This window comes from Plecotus auritus (genome assembly GCF_963455305.1).
Source record: "Plecotus auritus genome assembly, chromosome: 3".
NCBI lineage: Eukaryota > Metazoa > Chordata > Mammalia > Chiroptera > Vespertilionidae > Plecotus > Plecotus auritus.
Window position 1 is genome coordinate 128,125,696 of NC_137772.1, and position 27,785 is coordinate 128,153,480.

The window sequence follows — 27,785 nt, forward strand, 5'->3', positions numbered from 1 at the left end:
GAAGACAGAAGGAAGGCCAAGAGACATATAAAAACATGCTCAAAATCACTGATTATCCGAGAGATGCAAATCAAAACGACAATGCGGTACCATCTCACACCTGTCAGAATGGCTATCATCAACAAATGAACAAATGACAAGTGCTGGTGAGGATGCGGAGAAAAAGGAACCCTCTTGCACTGCTGGTGGGAATGCAGACTGGTGCAGCACTGTGGAGAACAGTATGGAGTTTCCTCAAAAAACTAAAAATGGAGCTCCCATTTGACCCAGTAATCCCACTTCTAGGAATATATCCCAAGAAACTAGAAACACCAATCAGAAAGGATATATGAACCCCTATGTTTATAGCAGCACCATTCACCATAGCTAAGATTTGGAAACAGCCTAAATGCCCATCAGCAGATGAGTGGATCCGAAAACTGTGGTACATCTACACAATGGAATACTACGCTGCTATAAAAAAGAAGGAATCCTTACCCTTTGCAGCAGCACGGATGGAACTGGAGAGCATTATGCTAAGTTAAATAAGCCAGGCAATGAAAGAAAAATACATGATCTCACTTATTTATGGAAAATAAAGAACATTATAACCTGATGAACAAAAATATACAGAGGCAGTAAAGCATCGAACAGACTGTCAAATTACAGTGGGAAGGTTGAGGAGTGTTGGGGAAGGGGGGAAAGAGATCAACCAAAGGACTTGTATGCATGCATATAAGCACAACTAATGGACACAAGACACTGGGGGAGGGGTGGGATGAGGGTATGCGACAGGAATTAGGGGAGGCTGGGGGAAGGTCAATGGGGGAAAAAAAGGAGATATATGTAGTACTATGTGTAATACTTTAAACAATAAAATTTTAAAAAAAAGAATCCTAATGCATCTTCAGATTGAACTTTAAAAGGCCTCTGGAAGCTAGGAAAGCCAAGGCAAGGACTTGCCTTCAGACTTCACTTGAAATACCTTTATATTTGGGTGAGTTCCTGTCTTCTTGAGGTTCCAATGTACCCTGAAGTTTCTTCATCCAATTATAACTGTGCAGTGACATTATCTCTATCAGTTAACATGTATGCAGCTTGCAGGTTTTTTGCAGAAGGTGAACATCAGGCATGTTGTCCAAGGGAAAAAGGCGCCAGAATCATTTGCAATGTGAGGTGGCAAAAGACCATGTTAAGTTGCCTATCAGTGCTCTAGGGGTTGGTTCCTGTCCACCGAGCATATGAGGCTGGACTTGAACAGGATCAACAGGAACACTTTAGTTGGCCGGGACACACCTTGGTCTCTATCCAACTTGGGAGAAGTTGCCAGTCCAACACCCATTCAAGTGTACCCTCCCCTGGCTCAATGTTGAGGAGCCCTGAACAGTACAACATTGGCCCTTTATCAGCTCTGGTGCTGAGGCATCGGGCTGTAGCCTTAACAGACATGGCAGAGGAATTTCCTGTGCAGCAGATCCTAAGTCTCAGTAGGAGCCTCGTACTACGAACCTAATTCATTTTGCTAACTGCCTTAGCAATAACCTTCTTCTAACCATGCATAATAGATGGCTGTGAAAGAGCCCAGAGCTGCTGGTTAGGGATGTAAGTAAACCTAGGGACTTAAGGAATGGAACTACCTTGTACCTAATTGCAAATATTTGAATGTGCATGGTTGGCTATTGTTGTCCTACATTACTAGTACTTTGATGTCCTCGTCTATAGCTCCCCAGCAACAATTGACCAGTGAAGATACCAGCTATTCAGCTAGAATATAATCCATAGCAACTAAATTATCTATTACAATTTTAGCCAGAGCCTAAGGCCTCCCTAAGGACGACACTCTAACCACTGAGCAACATTGGCCAGGGCAGTTATTTTCTAATCAGTAACTTGAGATGTTAAGGCAGTGGTCGGCAAACCACGGCTCACGAGCCGCAGTTTGCCGCTCTGTTGACTAATGAGTTTGCCGACCACTGTGTTAGGGGTTTGCATGTGTATTCTAACTTTTGGGGGTGTATCTTTGGCCAGAACAGGAGCACAGATTAATAAATGTTCACTGAACTAAACTGACTTGCTACCAGGAGATTCAGAGGAGTAAGATTGGCAAAAACTAGTTCTCTGCAAGTTAAATCTACAGTTCACTTTTCAGCATTCTAACTTTTGTGAGGCTGGTAGGTCTTTTCCTTTTTAATTATTGACAGGTTGGGTAGAAAAGAAGTACATTAGATTGAGTAGGAAAGGCAAAAAACATTCTGGGCCATGACCATTTTTTCCAGTAATCCCTCCTCTTTCTTCTATCTGTTGCTGTCTGGTAGCACCTTCAGTGTTTGCTTCTGTTTCCATGGTTTGCCTAGGCCAGTTGAGGTTCATGTTTGTACATCTAGTCTCATTTAGTCTAAGCGTATGGGTTATAGGAGTCAGTAAGCCTTCTTGAAAAGGCTTTCTCATTAAACTTCTCAGTTTCGAAGATTCAAATTGCTAGAATTGCTCTCCTTGCCCTTTCCAAAGTGGGCAGACCACCCTCCATGCTGGGATGACTAGCTTTTCTCTATGAACCTCTTCACAGGGGAACAGTGGGAAAAAGTCAAAGGCTACATCAGTCTGGTCTTTGCTTCTTCACTTTACATCCTAGGTATTATTCTCCCTAGAGTCCCATGGCTCTTTGTACTTACCTTGCCTCAATCTATATTCCATTATATACTTGTAATTTCCCCATATGAATAACGTTATCACATTACCCTTGGTGCCTTTAAGAGGTTAGACAGGAAAGCCAGTGTATTATTCTGTATCACAGAAAAACTTCAGCTCCATGACTTAACAACTATGTGACTTCAAATAAATTGCTTAATCCTCTGCTTTATAGGGTAATACTGAGATTAAACGGTGAAGTTTATAAAGTTCTGAGCATGGTGCCCAGAACAGACTATTCACTCAGTAAATGGGAAAGACATTGATAGGCAGAGATGACTTTGTAAATGAGATTTAAATTAGGCACTCCAACTTAGATTTTGCAGGACACTGGCCCAGTGATAGTGAGGCACAGAGTTGTGTTCCTTAGTAATAACCTTGCGATGTGTGCTCCAAAAAGTGCAGTGCAGCCAGGCTATTCAGGGTGAGAGATTGAAGCAAGGCGTGGGAAAAGGGGATGCTAAAGCAGATCTTGTGATAGACCATTGAAACTCAAATATTTCCTACATGTGAGAAATAATCATCTGTCCAAATTCAAATAACAGACTCGGAGACAGAACTATGGCGAAAACGAGACTTTTAATACGCTCTCGAGAGCGAGTGCCCGTCCAAATGTACAGGCACACCTGGGGCAGCAATCACAGCCCATTTATTCACTCCCTCCTCCGGTTCCTCATTGGCTGAGTACTATGGGGTCACCTGTTTCCTCATACGTTGCCTAGGTCTTATTGTCACCCTTTGGCCATTTTAAAAAACTGGGCTGAGGCCTTTTCTAGTTGCCTCCACCTCCCCATCTAGTTGGTGCAGGTGCCTCGGGTGTTCCCACCATGATGCTAGCCCACATCCACAGTTCTTTGCTCTTAGATCCTCTTCCCTCCTCCCTACATTCTGTTTGCCCTGGGGAAACTCAGCAACTGTTTTCATCAAAAGCAGACCATGCTGGAGATGGACCACAGAGGCCCACTTCTTATAACACACACAAAAAAACCCCACTGCAACCCTTCTAAAGGCACCATTCAATTTCCCTTGTTGCAAAAAATACTATTTGAAACCAGTAGGACACTAACATGACCTTACTATATTATCACAAAATAAGTTAATCTGCATTCATAATAATGCAAACAACCTTGTACCAACCACACTGAAATTAAACAAGATGCTAATAGGAAAAACAATTAACCAAGAATCTAATTAAATTTTGTAAAACCTTGCTGAAATAATAAAAGATCCAATAAATGCATATAGCATACTGCAATTTTCCCCAGAGTATAACATATTTTATTTATATAAACCCAGTCAAAATCCCAATAGAATTTTAAGAAAAAAACTTAACAGGTCATCTTAAAAGAGTAAGTGTCCTGAAATAGACATGGACCCCCCCCCCCCCCATGTGCACACACACCAAAATAATTAAGATACGGTGGCTTTTCTTATCAGGTACCAAAATAAAGCATCAGCCTCAATAATCAAAGCTGTGGGGTATTGGTGCAGGAATAGTAACCGCCTGCAAAGTGTCCAAGGCTTATGCTATGCAAATGCTTCAAATAGACTGATATCCTATCCTATATAATAAAAGGGTAATATGCAAATTATCCCCTAGACCAGGAGTTTTGACAGAGTTTGACCAGGGGGCGGGGCAGGGCCGGCCCGCCAACCACCCGCAGCCCCTCCCCCCAGCCGACCTCGCCCCCAGCAATTGGCCCCCCACCCCAATCGACCTCCCATATCCTCTCCTTATCGGCCCCAATCAGGGCAGGTGCACAAATTCGTGCACCAGGCCTCTAGTTATTAATATAACCACCCATCTTTATTAGCCCTTTTTCTGAACCCTAATGATTTCAGAAGTCCAACCTTTCTCATAAGAAAAATATTAACATCCATTATCTGCAGAGATCCTACAAATCATTAAAAAAAAAAAAACTTCCTAAATAACCTTGTATAAAAATGGACAAAGGATATTAACATGCAAGTGAAAAATATTTATGTATTAAAAAGTTCAACCTCACAAGTACTTAAGATTAATAATATCATTTAGAGATTGCTGGAAAATGGGTGCTCATACAAACTACAGAGGTATATATTTACATAGCATTTTTGGAAGGCAATCTGACATTAAAACATATAATTTGTATGCCCTCTCAGCAATTCCTCTTCTGGAATCAATCCCAAAGAAACACTAAACATAAGCATAAAGAACCATGTACAAGGATATTCACTGCAGCCTTTTCTATTATATTGAAACTAGAGGCCCAGTGCACGAAATTTGAGCACTGGGGAGGGGGTGTCCCCTCAGCCCGGCCTGCGCCCTCTTGCAGTCCAAGAGCCCTAGGGGATGTCCGACTGCCCCGGAAGTGGGAGGCTCCTGCCACCACCACTGTGCTTGTCAGCCCGGTTTCTGGTGCACTAACCACCAGGGGGCAGCTTCTGCATTGAGCGTTTGCCCCCTGGTGGTCAGTGCACATCATAGCAACTGGTTGTTCTGTTGTTCTGTCTATTTGCATATTAGCCTTTTATTATATAGGATACTGGAAAGAACCTAACTGCCTACCAACAGGTATTAGTTGGAATAAATTATTCTACATCCATGCTACAGAATAGTACATAAAAAAATAAATCTGCAAGGACTGACAGGAAAAAAAGTTTATGATATAGCATTAAAAGGGGAAAAAAGCAAGTCACAGAATACATAGATTTTTGACCCATTTGTTAAAAAAGAAAAAGAATCTGAGAAAATGAGAGAGGAAAAAAGAGAAATAGAACAATAACATGTTGGAAAAAAGTATTTTTTTTTTTTAAGGAGTCTAAAAGAATATATACCAAACCATTAAGGAGTGAATACTCTGGGGAAGAAAGTGGAATTAGGACCTCAGGGTTTTACTTTTTACTCAAACTTACTTTCTGTATTCAGTCTTTATTAGTACATTTTTAAGGCAAGATGTACAAATCTGTGAGAACACTAAAAACCGACCAAAGAGAATAAAAGAGCAACAATGAGCAACAATTACATATTAAGAACAACTACTAACACCTACAAAGATTTAAAGCAACTGACACAATAAATTTTATTGTTTACTCAATGACAGGCTCTGGACAAAGACAATGACATGTTTAAACTCCTATCATAAACTGATCTGTTACAAATTTCCAGTGGTTCAGCACATTAAAATGTAAAATATATAAAGAAAAAAACAAGACATGTAAATATTTAGATTTTTGCAGTAAAATGCAATATCCTTAAAAAAAAGAGTTTGTTCTAATTGCGTATTTAATTCTGACAGTAATTAAAAACACAAAACCACGTTTCCCTAACCTCCCTTAAAACCTGGTTCTGGGTATTGCAGTATTAGAGAAGTGTGCAAAAACAAAAACAGCTTCAGAGCTTAGAAACAAAGCATTTTCCTTATTTTAATGCATCAAAGTGCAAAAATTTCAGTTCCAAAAAGCCAATCATTGCTATATGCAGATAAATAAAACAGATTTGACAACACTTTTATAATCAAACCCAACATTCTACTATAAGTGTGTGTTTGTGTGTGCATGCATGTGTGTATACACACACATATTTATGTAGTATCTATTTTAGAAAAAAGGTACCTTGGTGAAATGCTTCTGAAAATATTCGCTTGATGCACAGTATGTACAAAACCTTCTATATAAAAATTAAATTATTTTTAATGAAATTCCATGTTTACATCCCGCCTGAAAACTGTAATTGAAAGATACATAGGTCTACCTAATGGTTTCTGTCTGAAATCATGGCTGAGGCCATTCTCTTTCCAAGGGCTCTCTTTTCACCCACTCTATGTCACTAGTACTAATATAGACAAATATTACACAGATGCAACCTGATACGCCTATGTATTATTACCTGGAGCTGTTAAAACAGGGGATAGTTTATAGCTGCTACAAAGAATACTTTTTTTTTTCTTAAAATATATTGTTTTTCTATTCCAAATTAAGCACTTACTTAAGACATTAAGAGGCTGATGCGCCACTCCATTTGGTGTCAATATCAATAGCCCTATAGGAAAGAACTCTGTATTGGAATAGCTAGAAAAATTGCCACTAAAATCATAGTGCATCCTTCACCTGCATAGAATCAATTTGGCTTAATAGCTCTTTGCTCCCAGAACACCAGTCTGGAGTTCAAATATGCTCTTGAAGGTTCATCTCAGATATGAAAAAACATCTCATATAGCAATATGAGGACATATAGGATAATAAAATCTGTTCAACAAATTATACAGCATTCCTCATCTAGAGTAGCTGCTAAAGGTTAAGGTGGGAAACGAGTATGGAAAAGACTAGGGGCTTTGAGTACGTCAAATATTTACAATAGTAACCATTTCATTAAGTCTTTAAGCAAATAACTGCAATGACCTGATACCTCTAGCTCATCATTCTACAAGCAGTGAGAATTTGAAGCTGCAAAGGTGAAAAATTAAATACCTTTAGAAAAGGGGAACAGTCTGAGGCAAAAGTTGTAGGTCTGTAAATATATATTTTATATGCACACACAATTGTGTGTATTCTGTATATATTTATATACATATTCACAAGATGCCCTGCAGTGTAGTTTAAAAGTCCTTTATCAAGAAACCAACTGATTCGGTCCTAGAGTTCATACCACCTATATAAGAAACACATGTGCATATATTCACATAATGTAAACTGTATCAACAAAAACATTGCTATTAACACTAGGTTAAATAGGTGTTACCAACCAGCGATGTAATCAGAACATTTCGTATACTGAGAATCAAAATAAAGAAAAATATACAACTGGGTTTCAAATTCACAAGAAAAAAGATGTTTAACAGGGCAAATCAGAACGAAGTTAAAATTCCAGAGTAGGGAAAAATATCAAAACTTTTAGAAATATCTTGGTATGCAATTAAATTACTGCATCAATTTTAGAAAAATAGACTCAGAATAAATGATGGTGCAATGGATTCTCTCAACACATCTACCCATATGTTTATCTTTTTCCTCTTTTGTTTCCAGCTGGAGGTTTCTTCAACTGAAGGAGTTGTCCTCCGGTTCCAAAACCTGCAGAGGCAGGATTGGACACCCCAAATGTCAAACCAGCTGATGCCGTGATGCCAGGATTGCTGAAGTTAAACCCAGATGTACTTGAGCTGCCAAAGCCTTATGTTTAGGGAAAAGAATATTCATATCAGAAGTTAAGTCACAAAAACAAATACAAAGAGTGAGGATGAAAGGCAAAGTTCTAGCTACAAGAATATATAATCTATAGAAATAGTACCTATCATATGGCCCTAAATTTCTAACACAAAATTTTACAGGAAAACAATTTAGCAAATAGCTAAGTGGCACCATTAGGGACAGAAGTTTAGTCATCCAGGTCAAAAGAGAAGTGTTGGCACAAATAACTAAAACCTGCAGACTGCAAGCTGCCACTTTCCTGGGAATTCAATATGCCAAGGTGCCTTCCTTCTCAGCTCCTCCAGAAACATTTTATCAACATGTTAAAGATACTTTCACAACATTTGGACCCACACTTGGAATTATAAGTCCTCTAAGAAAACAAAAACCTACAATTTTTAGCACAATACACCACCGAGTAATACCTATTATTTTGATTTTATAAGAGCCCTGCGTAATTAAGAGCAAGTACTATTACTGTCTAGTTAACGTATTTATAATTCTGATACCACTGAATTCTACTATCTTACTCTGTTGAAACTGTTGATTTTAGACGCTATTTAATATTAAACAGAATTCCCTTCAAATTTCCTCAATTTCAACACAATTTAACTGGCATTACATCATTAATTTAGACCACCTTTTTATCCCTGAATGTTGCACATTTAAATAAGTCATTATTTACAAATACAGAGAAAATTCAAAGTAGACGATATTTGGAATTTTCTACCGGAAGAGTTAGAAGATTATATCTATTTCAAAAAACGAACAAAGAACCCAATTGTAAGATGGAATGTAATAACTAAAGAAGATCTCTTTGGAAGAAAAATCATTCTCCTGAATGAATGATAAAAACTGGGTTAAAACTTAAACCCAAATGGGTTCATTTTTATAATAATGAAGAAAACTGTTTAACCATGAAGCTAGTCTTTGGGTTCAAAGAATCTCTTACTTAGCTAAGAAAGGATATAATTATTTATTTTATCAAACTAGTTAAGTGTTGTTAGAAATATTTTATAAACCTGACATTTAGCTTATGAGATAAAGCTGTATGGTTAGGCTTGCATACTTCATCCAGAGAACAGAAACTAAGCCAGAGATCTTTTTTGGATATTAGAAATAACAATACTTATGCTTTTAAATTAAATACTTTGCACCATTAAATTTGTCTGAAATTCAGGCTGAAACACACAAACCTGCACTAAGACTTCCTGAGGGTTTATTTGTTGTTCCAAATCCAAATGTGGAGGCCCCTGTGGTGCTGCATCCAAAACCAGAGCTAGTTCCAAATCCTAGTGGAAGGGCAATAGAGAAATATACAATGGCATGTAAAACACAGGTTAAAGGATACTAAAAAGTAAAACCTCAAATTATCAAAAGGTCTAATAAATACAGTGTTGAAACACATAGCCTAATGAAGGATATCTGCTATTTACTGCTTTGCATAAGACTTCTTGGGAAAGAACCAGATTAATTCTGAAATAAAACATTTATATGTATTTAGACTAAGTTTATGACCCATTAGTAATTTTTAAAAAACAAGATCCTTCCAAATGAACTAGAAATTTCAGTAATCATTCAAGCATGATTTTAGTCAAACAGAAATAAACAAATCTACTTGGGGATATTTCATTTTGAAGAAAAAAAAGGCTACATTTATAATAAGCATGACATCCAAAGTAATTTAAACACAGAGTACTGCGATTTTACTCTGCTTTTTTACCCAGAATTTTTACTTAAGAACCTTTGCCATTGAAAAACTGCATAACTACATAATAATCAATAGTAGGCTGTTGCCATAGCATCAACCAATGTAACAATGAGAAAATGGGAGGGGAACCATCATGTTTTGTCTTAGTAATAGAATACTCACAATTTAAATAAAAAAATATTTTTCATTATATAAATCCCAAGAGATTTTGCTAGAAGACTCATTTTCACTCTGCTAAAAGCCAAGTGCTTAAAAATAAAATTCAAATTCTTTTTAGGCTACTTTACAACAGCTTATCTAAAATATTGAGTTTGATAGTCTTACTGCCTCTAAGAAATATGATGGCAAATTGGATTATAGATAGTAAGAATTATGCTGTCATAATTCTAGTAATTCCTAATAAGGTCTACTATATAAAGCCATAATAGCTTATAAACTTCCCCTCTTATGATGATACTAGAGGCCCAATGCATGAAATTCATGCAAGAGTAGGCCTTCCTTCCCCTGGCTGCTGGCACCAGCTTCTCTCTGGCACCCAGGACCTGGGCTTCCCTCACAGCCCCGGCTTCATTCAGAAGGTTGTCCAGAAGGACATATGGAAGGAAGTTTGGTCTAATTAGCTTATTACCTTTTTATTATTATAGATGTATAGTTTAGTGGAAATAATGAAACCTTATTCATTATATGACAATGTGCTCCATAAAACACAATCAACTTTCAATCATCCAGATCAGGTAATTATGAATGCATTTGTATTTAGCATGTTTTTGCAGACTCACCTTAATAATTAGAATTAACTTATGAAACTTAAAATAAATGCAGTTGCTATGTATACAAATATGTACATAGGCAAATATACCAAAAGAAGTTGAGCTGTTCAAATTACAATAAAATTATTTCCCCATTTAAAATGTCCATTTTCAGAAAAAGAAGATAATGATTAGGTGACTGTATATCCAGAAGTAGTTTGGACTCCAAACTGATGTTAAGACTACTAATTTTTTTAAGTTAAATTTATTGAAATTAATAATTTTCAAGTTCACATTTTGGCATTTTGCGTTGAATATAAGAACATCCCTGCCATTTAATTTTAATACTTTTTAATATTCACTATTCACAGATAAAATGATTTCTTAGGTTCTAAGTATAATACTAGACAGCACAGATTATGTTTGGAGAATTGTTTTTGGCAGATGGAAACTTAATTTCCAAAATAGTAGATCTCTTAGAAATTTTTTACAGGCTAGTATCATTTCAAATGTATAATAGTGTAATGCAATTATTAGAAAAGTTAAAGTGTACCTCCAAGGTTTGAAGAACCTAAGCCACTTGATTGCAAGCCAGTGCCAATACCTGAGCCGAATGGCGTTCCAAAACTAACTCCCAGAGATGGCTGTGGCCCTGGTATAAAAAAAAAAAAAAAAAAATGGGAGGGGGAAAAACAAATTTGCCTTACTCTTTCAAGATTAAAGTTTTAAGAAATTGTTTTTAAAATGAACAGTAATAACTTGAAACAAATTCTATTTGCTAAAACTTAGTTTCAGGATGTCTCCCCAGCCTAATTTATTTGTCTCAACTGATTTACTTACCCCCCATTTTTTTTTAATTAACTTGTTCACACTAGACAATTAAGATGTTTACTGCACTAAAAGATGAATGCTAGTTTAACCTGCTAAATAATTTGAAATCTTTAATGTATTGTAAATTATAGTTCTTTCATAGTTTTAATTTTAGAATTATTTTAGATCTCCCCACTTGCTTTCTGATAAAATTAGTTGGTGTAATCAGTAAAGGTTTTTTACTTTTTTACAAGCTCCTTACCATTAGAGTCAAGTCTCAATTGATCAAAAGAGACTGAGGCTAACATGGCAAAACTATCATGTTACTTCATAAGAGTAAGTACCCAAAAAACTAGGCATGATCTTTTTAATGAAATATAAATCATATATATACAATAAGTAGATAAAAAACAAGACAATGTTTTATTTTATTAAATTTATTGTTCATTTTAAAGCAAATCAATTACACAGTAACATGACAATTCCAAATTGTTCACAAAAAGTGATAATTAAGTCCTACTGTTAAGCTCTGTGCTACATTACACCACTTATCACCTGATTAAATAAGATAGATAATGAACATTTACAAAGGCACTGCTGTGTACCTTGACAGATTCAATACATTCAAGATTTCAATTCAGAAATTTCTTTGCAACATTTTGGAAAATGTACTCAGATGCAGAACGATTAGTCATCCTTTTCCCATTTGTTACTTGAAAGATTTTAGCTGAGTTTGTTTGGCAAGAATAGCATCAAACTTGCCTCTCATTTTAACTATATTCTTTTAAAACTAAGCAGACTACAAAAATCTAAAAATCTCTCATTTGATAAATAATTTATGAAAACTATTCAATAAATTTCATAGTACAATCTTCAGTCTTGTCTTTTTCAAGCACAGTGATCAGTGCATCTCAAAGTTGAGGGATCTGCCAAAGTAATATACAGATTAAAATTTAAAATTTTCAAAGAATTCAAAGCCTTCAAGTTGTTCAATGAATGAGGTTTGTATATTCAAAAGGTAGTGTAAATTATAAAGCATTAAAAAGAAAACTGAAGAACTACATTTTGTTACACTGGGACAAAAACTGGACTTTTCAAATAGCTTCCACCCAGAAAATAAAGAATAAGAACTAACAGCAGCCAGAGTTCTCATACTACTATTAAAAAATAAATTAAAAAAAGATTTAAAAATTTACACCCAGTTTGAGATCAATTTGAGACTAAAATACTTGATGAGCAGCTCTTTTGTAAAATGTTACTATAGGAAAAAGAAACTAAGCATATTAACTTCTTATTTCTAACAAAAATACTATGTAGAAAACACATGTCCAGTTTCTTTAACATTGAGAGACTTAAGTGTCACATATTAATAGGAGGCACTGCTGGTGGAAGACCCTAAAGAATAATGCACACCACAGCCCTCAGCCCTACAAGTCATAAGAGTTATTCAAATAGCATGCTTTTTATTGAGAGAGGGTCTATTTTTAAGAGCAACTCTAATCATCGATATTCAGGATGTAGGTAACAAAGAACTCTAATGATGACAAGACTTTCCATTGCACAACAGGTACATAATATTTTGAGCTTTGTACCTTCACACAAATTCTGAAGGCAACATTATTTATAAAACTAGTAGGCAAATGTATAACATTTTTAATAGTTTAAGACTCATAATAAATATCTCCCATGCCAAAGTATTAGCATATATATTACACTCTGGCCAGCATATAAATTATTTTCATTATTAGAAAGCAGAATCTAAATCCCTCAGGCAAAAGTTACGTAAACAATTCAAGAAGTCTGTTTTGAAATCTGAATACTCATTCAATGAGAAGCTCTTAGTGCCATAAACAAAACCAAGTTAGTAGTAATATATTCCAATGATTGCCCAAAGTGAAATCTTCATGTAGAGTAACATTTTACAAAAGTTATGGTATAATATACTCACACACAACAAAATCAAGTTTAATACTGTTAATTCACATTTTCCAGAATAAGTTCTACCTTTTAAAAAGTAAAATTGCATTCACTGGAAAAGGACTAAAGTGCTAAAATTTTTAGTAATTTTCACTGACCACTCAAATATACCTAATGTAATTAATTTGGTCATATTCTAAAATAAGTCTTATCTTAAAATAATAATATTTCTTAAAAAAAAAAAACAAAAAATGCCTTTCCCCAATTTGAAAAATTTCCCTTACTGATTTAATGGGGAATGTTCCTTTGGTTATTAAATACAACAAAAATCATAAAACCACAGGAAACTAAAACAAAATACTTAGTCTCCTATTTAACACTACATCTTAAATGTCCAAACCTACACTAACAGCTGGAAAGTAGGAATTCCTACCAAAACATCTCAGCACTCCTTAAAAACAGCAGCTAAGTCACATGAGAAAAGTCTTATTTATGTAAACATCAAGAACTTTTAAGAGTGTCAAAACACAACAGCAAATCTTAATCCCAGCACATCAGCTTAAAACAATCTACCCTAAATTAAAATTATACTGAAAAAAAGCCTAATGTAAATCTTAAGCTTTTAAAGAGGCTTCAGAAATACTGGTGGGTGGAAAAGTGTACTCAAGCTCTACCAACATGTAATTTACCCATGTATTTATGCTTATTTCATACATAAATAGCCTGCTGGTTTTTCCTCAATTCTCTTCAGCCTTCAGAAGCAATTAAGCATAAATCACACAAGTCTAAATCCTGTTACATCTTAATTAAAAAACATCGAAGAATCATCAAGAAGTCACTTAAGTGCATACCTTCACATCAAAGAAAGACCACACAAAAACCACCTTCAGAAGGTAGTAGCCCAAGAAGCTATCTGCTTTTTTACATTAATGAAGTCAAGATTCCATATGCAAATAAAAGCGAACTGCCTCTAACAACTCAAATCTTTTACAGATCAACAGTGATATATAAAAATAGCACACAAGCTTTACCTAGCTTCATCTAGATGGTTTTTTAAAATCTGTTACTGGTATTTAAAAAGATTTCATCAAAGTCACAGGACATAAGGAATAAGTCATTTGCATAATGTAATTAATAGAGGTGTTTCTAAACAGGGTGTAAAATAAAAACATATCTAACAGACTTCATAAATCTTGCTACAGTAGTGGCATGACTAAAATAACTAACATCTTAATGTGGAAAAAGCATAAAAGAATGGACTATGGAGCCTGGTAGACCTTTAGAAAAACAAAAGGGAAAAAGACAAAATGAAAAACTGTTGTTATGATTGTTCAGCTTCTCAGTTCTAAAAATTCATACAACTCAAAATGAAAACACTGTAAGACTTTTTAGGTTGATAAATTACAATTCCTACCACCTGATTAAAAAAATCCTTGTGTGGGTTTCTAAACTGCAGGGAACAGAGAAAACAGTCAGTTCCCCCAAAGTCTGACAAAAGTCACAGACAAAATTAAAGCATATGAGAAAATGGCTCCTCAACATGATTACTCTAAATTAAGCTATATTCTCCATCACCACAGAGAGCAAAGACCATACCTATAATACTGTTTATCTTTGTATCCCCAGAACCTAGCACATGATAGGCACTCATATTTAGAGAAATGAACATATATCTTCATATATCCATAAGCCCAAATGTATGAATGAAAACTACAAACCTAACTTAGAATGGAAATTCTTTATGTGTAAGGAACACATACCCAAACCTATGCTTATCTGATCTACTTTAGGACTGATATTGGCTCTAAAAAGTAAATTGGGACTATGGATGGTCTGATTATTTGGTTAAAGAATCATGAGAACTGAGGATCATAATTATGGGATTGATAGGGATTCAATCCCAAAATGATTTTTTCCTCCATAACTTGAGGATACAACCCTACCTTCCAGCCAGCTAGAGAACTACTATACAGTGCTTCTGTGAGCCACTATTCACATGGGTCCAGCCACGGAATATGGAGGACTTGGCATAAATCCACCAGCAGCTGTTTACTGATGGGAAGTCAATTCTGTCATCTCCAAATGTGAAGAACAATTTTTTAAACTGCCAATAATGAGAAACAGAGAATGCTTCCCTGTAGAGGCAGCCTGAACGCAATCCACGTAATTTTTATTTTTTTACTTATTTTGTACTATAATTTATTACTGGAATATATGGAACTCTCAGTAGGATACATGCTACAGAATAGCAGGCATTACTAAAAAATGTATGAATGAGTTAAAAAAGAAAAAAAAGTCAATATCCATTAAGACTGTATTTTTCTATATTGAACTTCAAGCCTAGCAAGAAAGGAACTGCAAGAGTAAAAGACAAGTAGCAATCTCCGAAAGACACAGGACCAAACTGAACACTGCAGAACTGACCACAAATACGATTCTCTCGTGACAAGTGGAATTATACCAAGGACTAAAATAATCTACATTCCAGTATCTCACCAATGACATATCTGCTCAACTTTCTATTCACATTCCTTAATGTGCAATACAGAGCATCTCAAAACATCTTTTTCCTGCTCTTGCTTTGTTCATTTTGAAAAGGCATAAACAAGTCTAGTATATACTTTCTTCCAAATTTGATTTAGAGGGCCTGTATTCTTTCTTGTCATTATACATACAAACAAAACTATTGGCCTTCAACACACCTTGAGTCAATAAAAACACACTTCATCCTGAATATCAGTATTCTGTAATCACTATATATGAAGAAATAAGAATGCACCATCTATCAGTATCATACATGAAAACTGCAATATATGGCTGGATTATCTGACTTTAAAACAATAAATAATACAATCACGATTTTAGAATCTATTACTTCTAAATGTAATTCAGTAGTGAAACACCATGTTCTATAGGGTATATATAGCAATACAGCAAATAACATTAAGTAAATTCACAATATTCAATATCTCATTGCTATATAATTATTGCTAAGACTACCCTGCGTTTTTTATCAGGTATGTTTATAATTGTGTCCATCACAATTTTTAGATTGTATTGTATTCATAGAAATTTCTTCAGTGCTAACACAAGGAAGACTTATAAAAATGCACATAAATGTTCTGCATTTTAACAGTAAGAAGCTATAACTTGAATGCATTCAGACCTGTAGCAGGCTGTTGCTGCTGTGTAAGTGTTGCAGCCATGGCTACGGCTGCTGCATTTGGAATGGTGCTGAAAGGGGTGGGTCCAGTAGTAACTCTGGGGGCATTCTGCCACTTCTTGACTTCTGCTCGTCTGGCTTCAAACACATCTACAGCATCTCCCAAGAACATCTTTCTGTAGCCAAGGTACTGTTCCTTGAGCACCTACAAGAATGAATAAAGAAAAGGTTAATCAAGTTTTGTGTTGACTTTGGTAATATGTGAATGAATATATGAAACTAGAGACCCGGTGCACGAAATTCATGCATGAAGGGGGGGATGTCCCTCAGCCCAGCCTGCACCCTCTCCAATCTGGGACCACTCAGGGGGATCGGGCCTAAACCGGCAGTCGGACATCCCTTTCACAATCTGGGAATGCTGGCTCCTAACCATTCTGCCTGCCAGCCTGATAGCCCCCTAACTGCTTCCCTGCCGGCCTGATTGACACTTAACTGCTCCCCTGCCAGCATGATCGTCCCCAACTGCCCTCCCCTGCCAGCCCGATCGCCTCCAACTGCCCTCCCCTGCTGGCCAGATCACCCTTAACTGCCTTCCCCTGCGGGGCTAAGGGACACCCAGCTGGGGAACTCCAGCTGGATGAGGCGGGGCTGAGGGGACTGGGCGCTGCCATCTTGTGGCTGTGGGCACAGCCATCTTGTGAGGGTGTGGCTGTGGGCATCGCCATCTTGTGAGGGCGTGATGGTCAATTAGCATATTCCCTCTAATTAGATAGGATAAGTTAGCAAAAACAGATCAAAGACAGAGCCAGTATTATGAATTCCACCTAAATATACTAGTAATGCAATGCATGGCATGGGAAGTGAAAAGTTTGAGAGTTCTAACACACCTCTGAATATTTTCTTCCCCATTTTTTTCATATCTTTACAATGAACTGCCTAGAATATTCTGGCTTCGTGAAGCCCTCTTCAAAATGAGTTAGCTAAGCTTTAAAATATTAAAAATTTTATTTTAAATATTCCAATTTTTTCATGAAATTCTCTCCTCCAATGTCCAACCTTTTGATAAATTTTAGATTAAAATAAGTTGAAAATAAAAAGCACTAAATATATTTTTGTTAAATACATTTTCTTAAAGGCCTGGGTGACACATGTTAAAATAATGTCCCTTAGCAGAGAGTGCTAGGATGGTAAAAAGAGGACCTTTCTAAATATTGTGACTATTTTGCAATGAAAATGACTCATGTTGAGCTTGTGTAACCAAATTTGGGGGGGGGGGGAATTTGTAATTTCAGAGTAAGAAAGAAAAATTACCAAGTTCATAAACTGGCTGGTTTACCCAAGGTAGCATCTGCCTTGATTCAAGACCATGAATAGAAATGATTATTTTTCACATCAGAATTATTAAATACTTTCATTGAAGGTTTAATCTAATTTAGATGTTTTAAACCACTTTTTGAAGAAACGTAGAATTTTTATATTTCCTACCTGTTCTAAGCAGACATTAATAAATTTTAGGCTTTTTTATTATATCAGATAGAACACTTATAAATCCTTTTATTTATAGTATTTAAGAGCTATCATCTACTTTTGTGTGAATGCCACTAGTTGATGTTCCAATTCCAGACTTTCCTGACTCTATAATGGTGGGGCTGCCAAGAACTGAATATTGGGGAAAATACAGTCAAAAGTAGGCAATGTAATATTAGGAAAAGCAGATCTTTTTAAAACTAATCTCACCCAAGTCCATCATCCCTTCTTCTGTGTAATTAGCTGCACATATCCACACAATGTTTAGCATCAATACCCCATAAATTTTAGTTCTACTTCAAATACTCAGAATGACCTGCCTTAGAGACTTGAAAAGAATTGGTTTAAAAACACATACACAGCAGAAACCAAGATGGCAGCATAGGTAAACACCTAAACTGCTGCCTCGCACAACAATTTCAAAACTACAACTAAAAGACAAAACGGACACCATCCAGAACCACAGGAAGACTGGCTGAGTGGAAATTCTACAACTAGAAGGAAAGAGAAAAGCACACTGAGATTCAGAGGAACTGCAGAAGGCAGAGGTACCGAGGCACGCGGAGAGGGTTGGCAACTGAGTACTCGGCTGGCTTTCTCAACTGGGAGGGAGAAAAAAGCTCCCGACGGCTCTGAACTCCAGTTCCGGGCGAGAATCTGGGGACCCAGACACATTCGGGGAGAAAATGGACTGTCAGGAAAGAGAAAAGCACACTGAGACTCAGAGGACCTGTGGAAGGCAGAGGTACCAAGGCACACACGCACGGAGAGGGCTGGCAACTGGGTACGCAGCTGGCTTTCTCAATAGGGAGGGAGACAAAAGCTCCTGGGGGCTCTGAACTCCAGTTCCGGGCGAGACTCTGGGAACCCAGACTCATTCGGGGAGAAACGGGACTGTCTGGCAGTGGGCAAACTCGAGGACGGCTTTCTCTCAGAGGTGCTTGCAGTGATTACCACGGGACACTGAGACCCAGGGGCCTCTTAGGGCAGGGATGACGGGAAGCCATTGCTGTCTGCTCTGCTCTGAGACTCCACCCCAGCCAAGCTGAGCACAGAGGCTTTTGCAGGTCTTGTCTCATAAGGGTGTCTCCAGCACCGAACTTCTCCCAGTGTAGACACAGCTGATCCTCACAGCCAATGGGGCTGGAGGTCAATTCCTCCCAGTGATACCAACAACAATCAAGGCTTAACTGCAAAAAGACTGTGCACACAATCCACAAAGGGGTGCACCAAGAGTGTCCACCTCAGGAAACAGTGGAGACTGAGCCACTGGGCCCTATAGGACACCTAGCACACAAAGCCACTCTATCAACTCAAGCAGCCAAAATTCAGAGACAAAGAAACAGGTCACAAATGAAAGAAACAGAGGAAAGCAAATGACTAAATATAGAGTTCAAAACCACGGTTATAAGGTTTTTCAAGAATTTTCTAGAAAAGGTCGATAAATTTAGTGAGCCCCTTGAGGATATGGAAAAAGACCAACTAGAAATTAAGCATACATTGACTGAAATAAAAAATAATATACAGAGATCCAACAGCAGACTAGAAGATTGCAAGAATCAAGTCAAAGATTTGAAATACAAAGAAGTAAAAAACACCCAACTGGAAAAGCAAAAAGAAAAAAGAATCCAAAAATATGAAGATAGTGTAAGAAGCCTCTGGGACAACTTCAAGCATACCAACATCCGAATTATGGGGGTGCCAGAAGAAAAGAGAGAGCAAGATACTGAAAAACTATTTGAAGAAATAATGACCAAAAACTTCCCCCACCTGGTGAAAGAAATAGACTTACAAGTCCAGGAAGTGCATGGAACCCCAAACAAAAGGAATCCAAAGAGGACCACACCAAGACACATCATAATTAAAATGCCAAGAGCAAAGGACAAAGAGAGACTCTTAAAAGCAGCAAGAGAAAAACAGTTAGTTACCTACAAGGGAGCACCCATACGACTGTCAGCTGATTTCTCAACAGAAACTATGCAGGCCAGATGGGAGTGGCAAGAAATATTCAAAGTGATGAATAGCAAGAACTTACAAACAAGGTTACTCTACCCAGCAAAGCTATCATTCAGAGTTGAAGGTCAGATAAAGAGCTTCACAGATAAGAAAAAGCTAAAGGAGTTCATCACCTCCAAACCAGTATTATATGAAATGCTGAAAGGTATTCTTTAAAAAGAGGAGGAAGAAAAAGGTAAAGATAAAAATTATGAACAACAAATACAGATCTATCAACAAGTGAATCTAAAAATCAAGTGAATAAAAAATCTGATGAACAGAATAAACTGGTGAATATAATGGAATCAGGGGCATAGAAAGGGAGTGGACTGACAATTCTCGGAGGAAAGGGGTGTGGGGGGTGCGGGAAGAAACTGGACAAAAATCGTACACCTATGGATGAGGACAGTGGGGGAGGGGGTAAGGGCAGAGGGTGGGGTTGGAACCGGGTGGAGGGGAGCTATGGGGGGGGAAAAAGAGGAACAATTATAATCTGAACAATAAAGACTAAAAAATAAATAAAATAAAAACACATACACAAAAAAACCTGACATCAGTCATGATTTATATAATTCATAATTAATGTCTGATTTTGTTAAACGTCATTGAGCCTCAGTGGATCAGGTAATTTAAGGCTGTTTCAACAAATTGTCTCATGAAAATATTATAAAAAAACACCTCTTGTGAGGTTTCTATAAGTGAAGAAGTCCAGAAATCTAATGCAGCTGAAAATAAATGGCAAACAGAAAATCTGATCATGGAAAATCCTTTGGTTTTTGAGAATATGTATTAAAAAAAAAAAGAGAGTAGGACAAAATTTCATGTAAAGTTTATTAAACATGATCTGGGGCTGCTTTTTGTGAATCTGTCTTATTATATTACTGTCATAAAAGGGGAGTTTTCAGCCTGGCCGGGGTGGCTCAGTGGTGAGTACTGATCCATAAACCAGGAGGTTAAACGGTCCGATGCCTGGGTTGTGGGGCGTACAGAAGGCAGCAGATCAATGTTTCTTGCTCATCACTGATGTTTCTATCTCTCTCCCTCTCCCTGAAATCAATAAAAACATATTAAAAACACCAAAACATTCTTTTGTCCCCCAAATGAACAAATAATCCACTTGAGTCTAGATATCCAGAAAGATAAACTGGCAATAAAAACTTACCTTTACATTTTCATGAATAGACTGAAGTTGTGCAGCTAAAGCTACAAATGTCTGATAAATTTTCTGCATAGCCATTGACAAATCTATAAGAGAAAATTATATTATCACACAAATATATACGATCAATATTAGTTTATTATTATTTGAGTCCAATTTTTGGTATAGTTAATGTGTAGAAGCAAAAAAAAACTACATCAGTGTTTCCATGGATAAAAGAAAATAGCAGAGTGAGAAGACTAAGAGAAGGATGTCTATATCAGGAATCTGGGGGAAGGGAGGAGTTCCAAAGACTCTTGCCCTTGTTAGCCTTGTAATAATTCATAATGATGCATTTTATATTTATAGGTAATAAAGATCTAATCAAGGACTTTTAAGAAAATTTTCGTATGGCAGCTTAAGACAATTACTAGTAGCTATTTAGAGTATCTACTGTTTAATAACAGCTTAACCTTTCTCCTACAAAAAAAAAAACAAAAAAACAAAAAAAAGAGTGTGAAAAGAAAAAATTACCACAGAAAGCATGTTACCTTGAGGAGCTATGTGTGAATTATTTGCTTGAGTGGCAAGATGGTTTTCTAGTTCTTCAATCTGCTGTCTGTATTGCTGAAGCTGAACCTCAAACTGCTGAACCAAGATTCTGAAGTAGCTGTATAAAAACATATAAAATCAGATCAAAAGGTTTAAAAACATCATTTTCTTTATATTCAAAATACTAAATAAATACATGTGCCCATTAATGTAGGGCCCTTTGAGTTAGTCTGAGACATAATGTAACTTTAGGCGGTGCAAATATTATTGAAACAAAATTCCAAACTCGTAAGGTATCAAAAATAGATGTATATCCTTTTATTGCATTAAAAAAAAAAACAAAACCAATTAAGGGATAATCTAAAAAGCAATTGAGGGAGGATCCAAGATGGCGGCGTAGGTAACAACCTAAACTGCTGCCTCGCACAACAATTTCAAAACTACAACTAAAAGACAAAACGTCTATCACCCAGAACCACGGGAAAGCTGGCTGAGTGGAAGTTCTACTAGAAGGAAAGAGAAAAGAGCACTGAGATGTGCATAAACGCTGAAAAGCTGAGGTACGGAAGCGCGTGATCCGGGCTGGCGGCAGGCATTGCTTTTTTTCAACCCGAAGGGAGACAAGCCCCCGAATTCTCTGAAATCCAGTTTCTGGGGAGACGCGGGGGACCCAAACTCCTACGGGGAGAAGCTGGACTGTCTGCCATCGGGTCGGCAAGTGAGGTTGGCTTGCTTGCAGAGCTGCACGCAGGAATAATTGTTTACTGCGCTGGGGCGCGGGATGCGGGGACGCGGTTGGAGACGCAAAGTCAGCTAACTGGCAGCCATCGCTGTTTGCCACGCCCTAGCCTAGTGACGCCCTGAGACCCCGCCCCGCACAACCTACAAACCCACCCAAGCTCCAAGCAGCGGCTTTAGCATATGAATGGCCTGCCCTATAGCAGCTTAAGCTAGCAAACTTGCAGCCCAGGTCAGACAGCTCCAAAACCTCCAAACCCCAAGCAAAGAGGAGAAAACTGTAGTTCTCGCTGTAGCTCCTGCTGGGTGGCCTCAAACAGTAGCTGACCTGCACCCCATTGGAGATCCAGAAGCCAGTGTACCTAGTGGTCAGTGTGAGACATCAGATTTCAACTCCTCACATCCATAAGTGACACACTCAAGAGGCAGACTCAGTGAGCACCAAAGCCCCACTGAAACAAGTCCTGCACCATAAGCGTGTCTCCAGCGCAGCAGTTCTTCCATTATAGACACAGCGGGTCCTCACAGCCAACTGGCCTGGAGGTCAATTCCTCCCAGTGTACCAACAGCAATCAAGGCTTAACTGCAAAAAGACTGTGCACTCAGCCCACAAAGGGGTGTACCAAGAGCATCCACCTCAGGTGATTGAGGAGGCTGAGCTACTGGCCCCTATAGGTCACCTACCACACAAAGCCACTCCATCAACACAGGAAAGCAGCAAAATGCGGAGACAAAGAAACTTGTCACGAATGAAAGAAATGGAGGAAAGCAAACTACTGGACGACATAGAGTTCAGAACCACATTTATAAGGTTACTCAAGAATCTTCTAAAAACCGCTGAGGAACTTAGTGAGACCTTTAAGGATCTTAATGAGAATGCCAAAAAAATGAAAAAGGACCAGTCAGAAATTAAGCATACACTGTCTAAAATAAAGAATATACAGAAACTCAACTGTAGAGCAACATACCCCAAGAATCAAACCAAAGGTCTGAAATATGAGGAAACAAAAAACACCCAACCAGAAAAACAAACAAAAAAAAAAGAGTCCAAAAATATGAAGATAGTGTAAGGAGCCTCTGGAACAACTTTAAGCGTACAATCATGAGAATTTTTGGGGTGCCAGAAGAAGAGAGAGAGCAAAATATTGAAAACCTATGAGAAGAAATAAAGACAGAAAACTTTCCCTACCTGGTGAAAGAAATAGACTTACAAGTTCAGGAAGCGCACAGAACCCCATACAAGAGGAATCCAAAGAGGACCACACCAAGACACATCATAATTAAAATGCCAAGGGCAAAAGACAAAGAGAGAATCTTAAAAGCAGCAAGAGAAAAACAGTTAGTTACCTACAAGGGAGCACCCATACGACTGTCAGCTGATTTCTCAACAGAAACTATGCAGGCCAGACGGGAATGGCAAGAAATATTCAAAGTGATGAATAGCAAGAACCTACAACCAAGATTACTCTACCCAGCAAAGCTATCATTCAGAGTTGAAGGTCAGATAAAGAGCTTCACAGACAAGAAAAAGCTAAAGGAGTTCATCACCACCAAACCAGGATTACATGAAATGCTGAAGGGTATTCTTTAAGAAGAGGAAGAAGAAGAAAAAGGTAAAGACAAAAATTATGAACAACAAAATGACATCAAATTCATACCTACCAACAAGTGAATCTAAAAATCAAGTGAATAAAAAATCTGAAGAACAGAATGGACTGGTGAATATAATAGAATCAGGGACATAGAAAGGGAGTGAACTGACAATTCTCAGGGGGAAGGGGGTGTGAGAAGAGATTGGACAAAAATGTTACACCTATGGATGAAGACAGTGTTGGGGGGTAAGGAAGAGCGGTGGGGTGGGGGGAATCAGGTGGAGGGGAGCTATGGGGGGAAAAAAAGAGGAACACCTGTAATAATCTGAACAATAAATATTTATTTAAAAAATAATAATAAAAAATAAAAAGCAATTGAATACTCTCCAAAAGTATCAAGGTCATCAAAGACAAGGAACGACTGAGTAACTGTTATAGATTGGAAGAGATTAAGTAGCAGTAACAACTAAATGCAATATGAATAGAATCTCAGTAGAAAAAGTACGTTAATGGAAAATAGTTTCCTAGAGCAAAGAAAGCATAGTACAATTCAAGTAAGTTCTGTAGTTTGGTTAAATTATTTGTGCCAATGTTAATTTCGTGTTCTTATAATTATACTATGATTATGTAACATGTTAATATTAAGAGGAACAGAGTAAGGGGAAAAATTCTTATTACCACTTGCACGTATTTTGCTAAATCTAAAATTAGTTTAAAATCAAAAGTTTTTTAAAAGTTTAATTGTTAATCAGAATTTATAACCAAATACTTACAGTTCCTATATCTATAATCTGAAAACGCTATAGTGTAGAATAGAAAGAGTATGCAATTACTACTACTGTTCTGATAAATTTAACCAGAGAATGCTGAAAAGATAGATAGTGACCATGAATAGCATGCAAATCAGTCTGAACATTATTCTATATGAAATTGAGAACTGTGAAAGCTTTTTGCAGTGCAAAATGATATGATTCAACCCATTTCAAAACTAGCTCTGATGGCAGAATAAAAACACAAGAATAAAATACTAGAGGAAGTGCAGCGAGGAAGCACAGCCCATGCTAATCTAAATAACACAACAGAAATATCATTACCATTCTTAATTTCCTGATTTTGATCATAACATCCTTATGTCTAAGAAATACACACTAAAGTACTTAGGCATAAAAGCATCATGTCTGCAAATAATTCAAGCTGATCAGGGAGAAAAATGTATATATACTTAGAGAGCAAAGAACAAAAGTAATAAAAATGTTAACATGTAGGGAATCTAGAAGGAAGATATATGGGAATTTTTCTGTCTCGTTCTTGAAACTTTTAAGTTTTAAATCATATCATAATAAAAATTTTAAAAAAAGTTAGAGACCAGGAGCCAAACAGACCTCTACCACTTACAAGCACAGGACTTCATCTCATCGTGCCTCAGGCCTAACATGGGAATAATACCACCTGTAGAGGTTTTGTGGGAAATGAGATAAAGCATGTAAAGTGCTATGCACATTCTTGGCATATGGCAAGCATTTGAAAAATATTAGCTAGTATTATCTCTAGCAACACGAAAGGATATAAAAAGAAGACATGATATTTACCACATGTATGATTACTACATGAATATACAAAAGTTGAGTGATGAAATTACAGGTGGATTTTTTAAAAAGATATATTTCTTTATTGATTTCAGAAAGGAAGGGAGAGGGAGAGGGAGAGGGAGAGATAGAAACATCAATGATGAGAGAGAATCATTAACTGGCTTCCTCCTACACCTCCCCCACTGGGGGTGGGGCCTACAACCGAAGCATGTACCCTGACTGGGAATCAAACCCGTGACCTCCTCGTTCATAGGTCGACATTCAACTACTGAGCCATGCCAGCTGGGCCAGGTGGATTTTTTAAAATTTTAATTTTACTTATCTACATTTTCTAATTTTTCTTTCTAACCTATGCAAATAACTAAAAGAGTTAAACTGCACTTTTATACACTATTTAAGAAAGAAACTATCATAAAATTACTTTTAAACTAGTGTCCCAGTGCACAGATTCATGCACATTGAAAGGAAATTAATTAGAAGAAACATTTTAATATTGCTATTCACGTCTTGCTAATGAAAAGAAAATAGGATTCTACTAAGTCTCCTATTTTCCTACTCCAGTACTTCTGTGAGGATCAAATGAGATGAGGCATGAGAAAACGCTTCACAAACATTTGGTTAAACTATAAAATGTTTGCACCTGGCTATAAAGCAATTTGGGTTCCTAGGCTGAAGAAACTCCAAGGAGGCTAGTCTCTAGGGAGAGGAAGCCGGGCGTTGCTACATGACATCATTACCTGGTGCCCACAGTGACCGTTTCCGGGCTGGGCTGGGCTGGGCTGGGCTGTGGGCCGCATTTTGCGTTATGGGATCTTGGCAGCGTTGGCTGCAATTTGGTGGGGTGTCACTCCAGGGCGGTGGCGGGGCCTGTGTCCCACTTGGGGGAAGCCAAGTGTTGGTTTGTGGGCGCCAGGTCCGTGGTGCCATTTATTTTTAAATGGCCAATGCGTGTCATGGCAGCTCCTGTGCTGAGCATCTGCCCCCTGGTGGTCAGTGTGTGTCATAGCTACCATGTTGGACGGATGGACACTTAGCCTTTTATATATATAGATTAAAAGTCCTAATGGGTAAAACATAAATTTCTACTAAAAAAAAAGGAATAAACCCCACAGTAACATGTAATTGAAGTGTAATGGCATAATAGTTAAAAGCTCAGTTCCTAGCTTTCACTTACCCTTCAATAAAATGAGGATAATAAACTACCCTCATAGGGTTATCATGAGAATTAAATGGAAAAATCCATGTCAAGTGCCTATTAACTCAGGCTTGCTATAAAGTAAACTAAAAATTCTTAGCCTGTATATTGTTTATATTGGTCTGCATTTTTAAAGTGTAAAGAAACATTTGTTTTAAAAATTCCAGTAACTTACTCAGCAGGAGCTGCATTTTCATGTTGGAGTCCAGGCGGTGTTTTCTGGGTTCTTAAAGCTATTTCAGCATTCTTTAACTCCTAATATACCAGAGGTTTAAAAGAAAACAAAGGGCCAGTTAAAAGTTAGGCTAAAAATACCAACTATCTCTGGTTTGAAACATCAAACAATGTCATTCTTGGAAGTTCATGCTGTGAGAACATAGTATGGATGAAGCCCGTTTACAAGTTGTTAAAACCTGTTTCCAAAGAGTACAAACTATACTTTTAACAAACTTTATGATAAATTTATAAAGAGCTGCTGATCTACCTTAAAAACAATCAATTTCTATAGAAGTCATGAAGTTAATTCATCCACAGCAAAAGACTATGCTAATATTTAAAAATCTTTAAATGTAGAAAACACTTCTGTAAAAAAGGCAAGGTAGTAGCAATAATGTTGAGGCTGATGATGGCAGCAGTTAATATTCTGGGTACTTATTATATATCAGGTACTATGTTGAAGGCTTTACTTATCAAGGTTAATCTTCAATAATAATCCTACAAGGTAGATATTACCCTATTACAGATATAAATAATGGAGTTAGAGACATTAAGTAATTTGCCCAAGGCCATGTAGCTGGAAGACCTGAGAACTGAACCTAGGCAGCCTAATTTTTTTAAAACTTACATTCACACTCAACCATTCTTAAATTGCCTTTGATTGGTCTTCAATGCCATTTCTATTTTCTAGTTAATTGTTATTCAATGCTAATATTCTGTTTTAACCCCTTACACATCTCACATTCTTATCATTTCACTGAATTTTCAACTTCTACTGTTTCCCTTATTTTTTTCTTAAAGGATATTACCTTAACCTTTATATTCCCTGTAGCAACCTCTTGTCCTCATTTTATTGCCAAACTGTCAAGTCTCTGTTCTTCCCACCTCATTTTCATTCTTCCATCCTATCTGACTCAGTACAAATGCCCTTGAGAGGTCTAGACTATTCAAATTCTGACCCCTGCCTATTTCTCCAAGCAATGACTCTTGCCAGGCCCAGACTCATACTCAGTGCTCCTACTAGTAAACTTGCAGATCCTCAAACATGCCTATTTCATGC

General features: G+C 37.2%; 1 protein-coding gene across 4 annotated transcripts in view; it reads right to left on the reverse strand.

Moving 5' to 3' along the window:
• Positions 1-5,293: 5,293 nt before the first annotated feature.
• Positions 5,294-27,785, reverse strand: part of NUP58 (nucleoporin 58) — a 46,439-nt gene continuing 23,947 nt past the window's right edge. For 3 of the 4 annotated variants that reach the window (XM_080660539.1, XM_080660538.1, XM_080660536.1), the window contains 7 exons: positions 26,685-26,764; positions 21,395-21,513; positions 20,868-20,950; positions 16,187-16,388; positions 10,847-10,945; positions 9,030-9,125; positions 5,295-7,815 (listed from right to left, as the gene is read on the reverse strand). In XM_080660539.1, coding sequence (XP_080516665.1) covers positions 7,646-7,815; positions 9,030-9,125; positions 10,847-10,945; positions 16,187-16,388; positions 20,868-20,950; positions 21,395-21,513; positions 26,685-26,764 — 849 coding nt within the window. In that variant the 3' untranslated portion in view covers positions 5,295-7,645. Of the gene's footprint in view, positions 7,816-9,029; positions 9,126-10,846; positions 10,946-16,186; positions 16,389-20,867; positions 20,951-21,394; positions 21,514-26,684; positions 26,765-27,785 lie in introns of all 4 variants that reach the window. The other variant, XM_080660537.1, reaches the window with a different exon arrangement.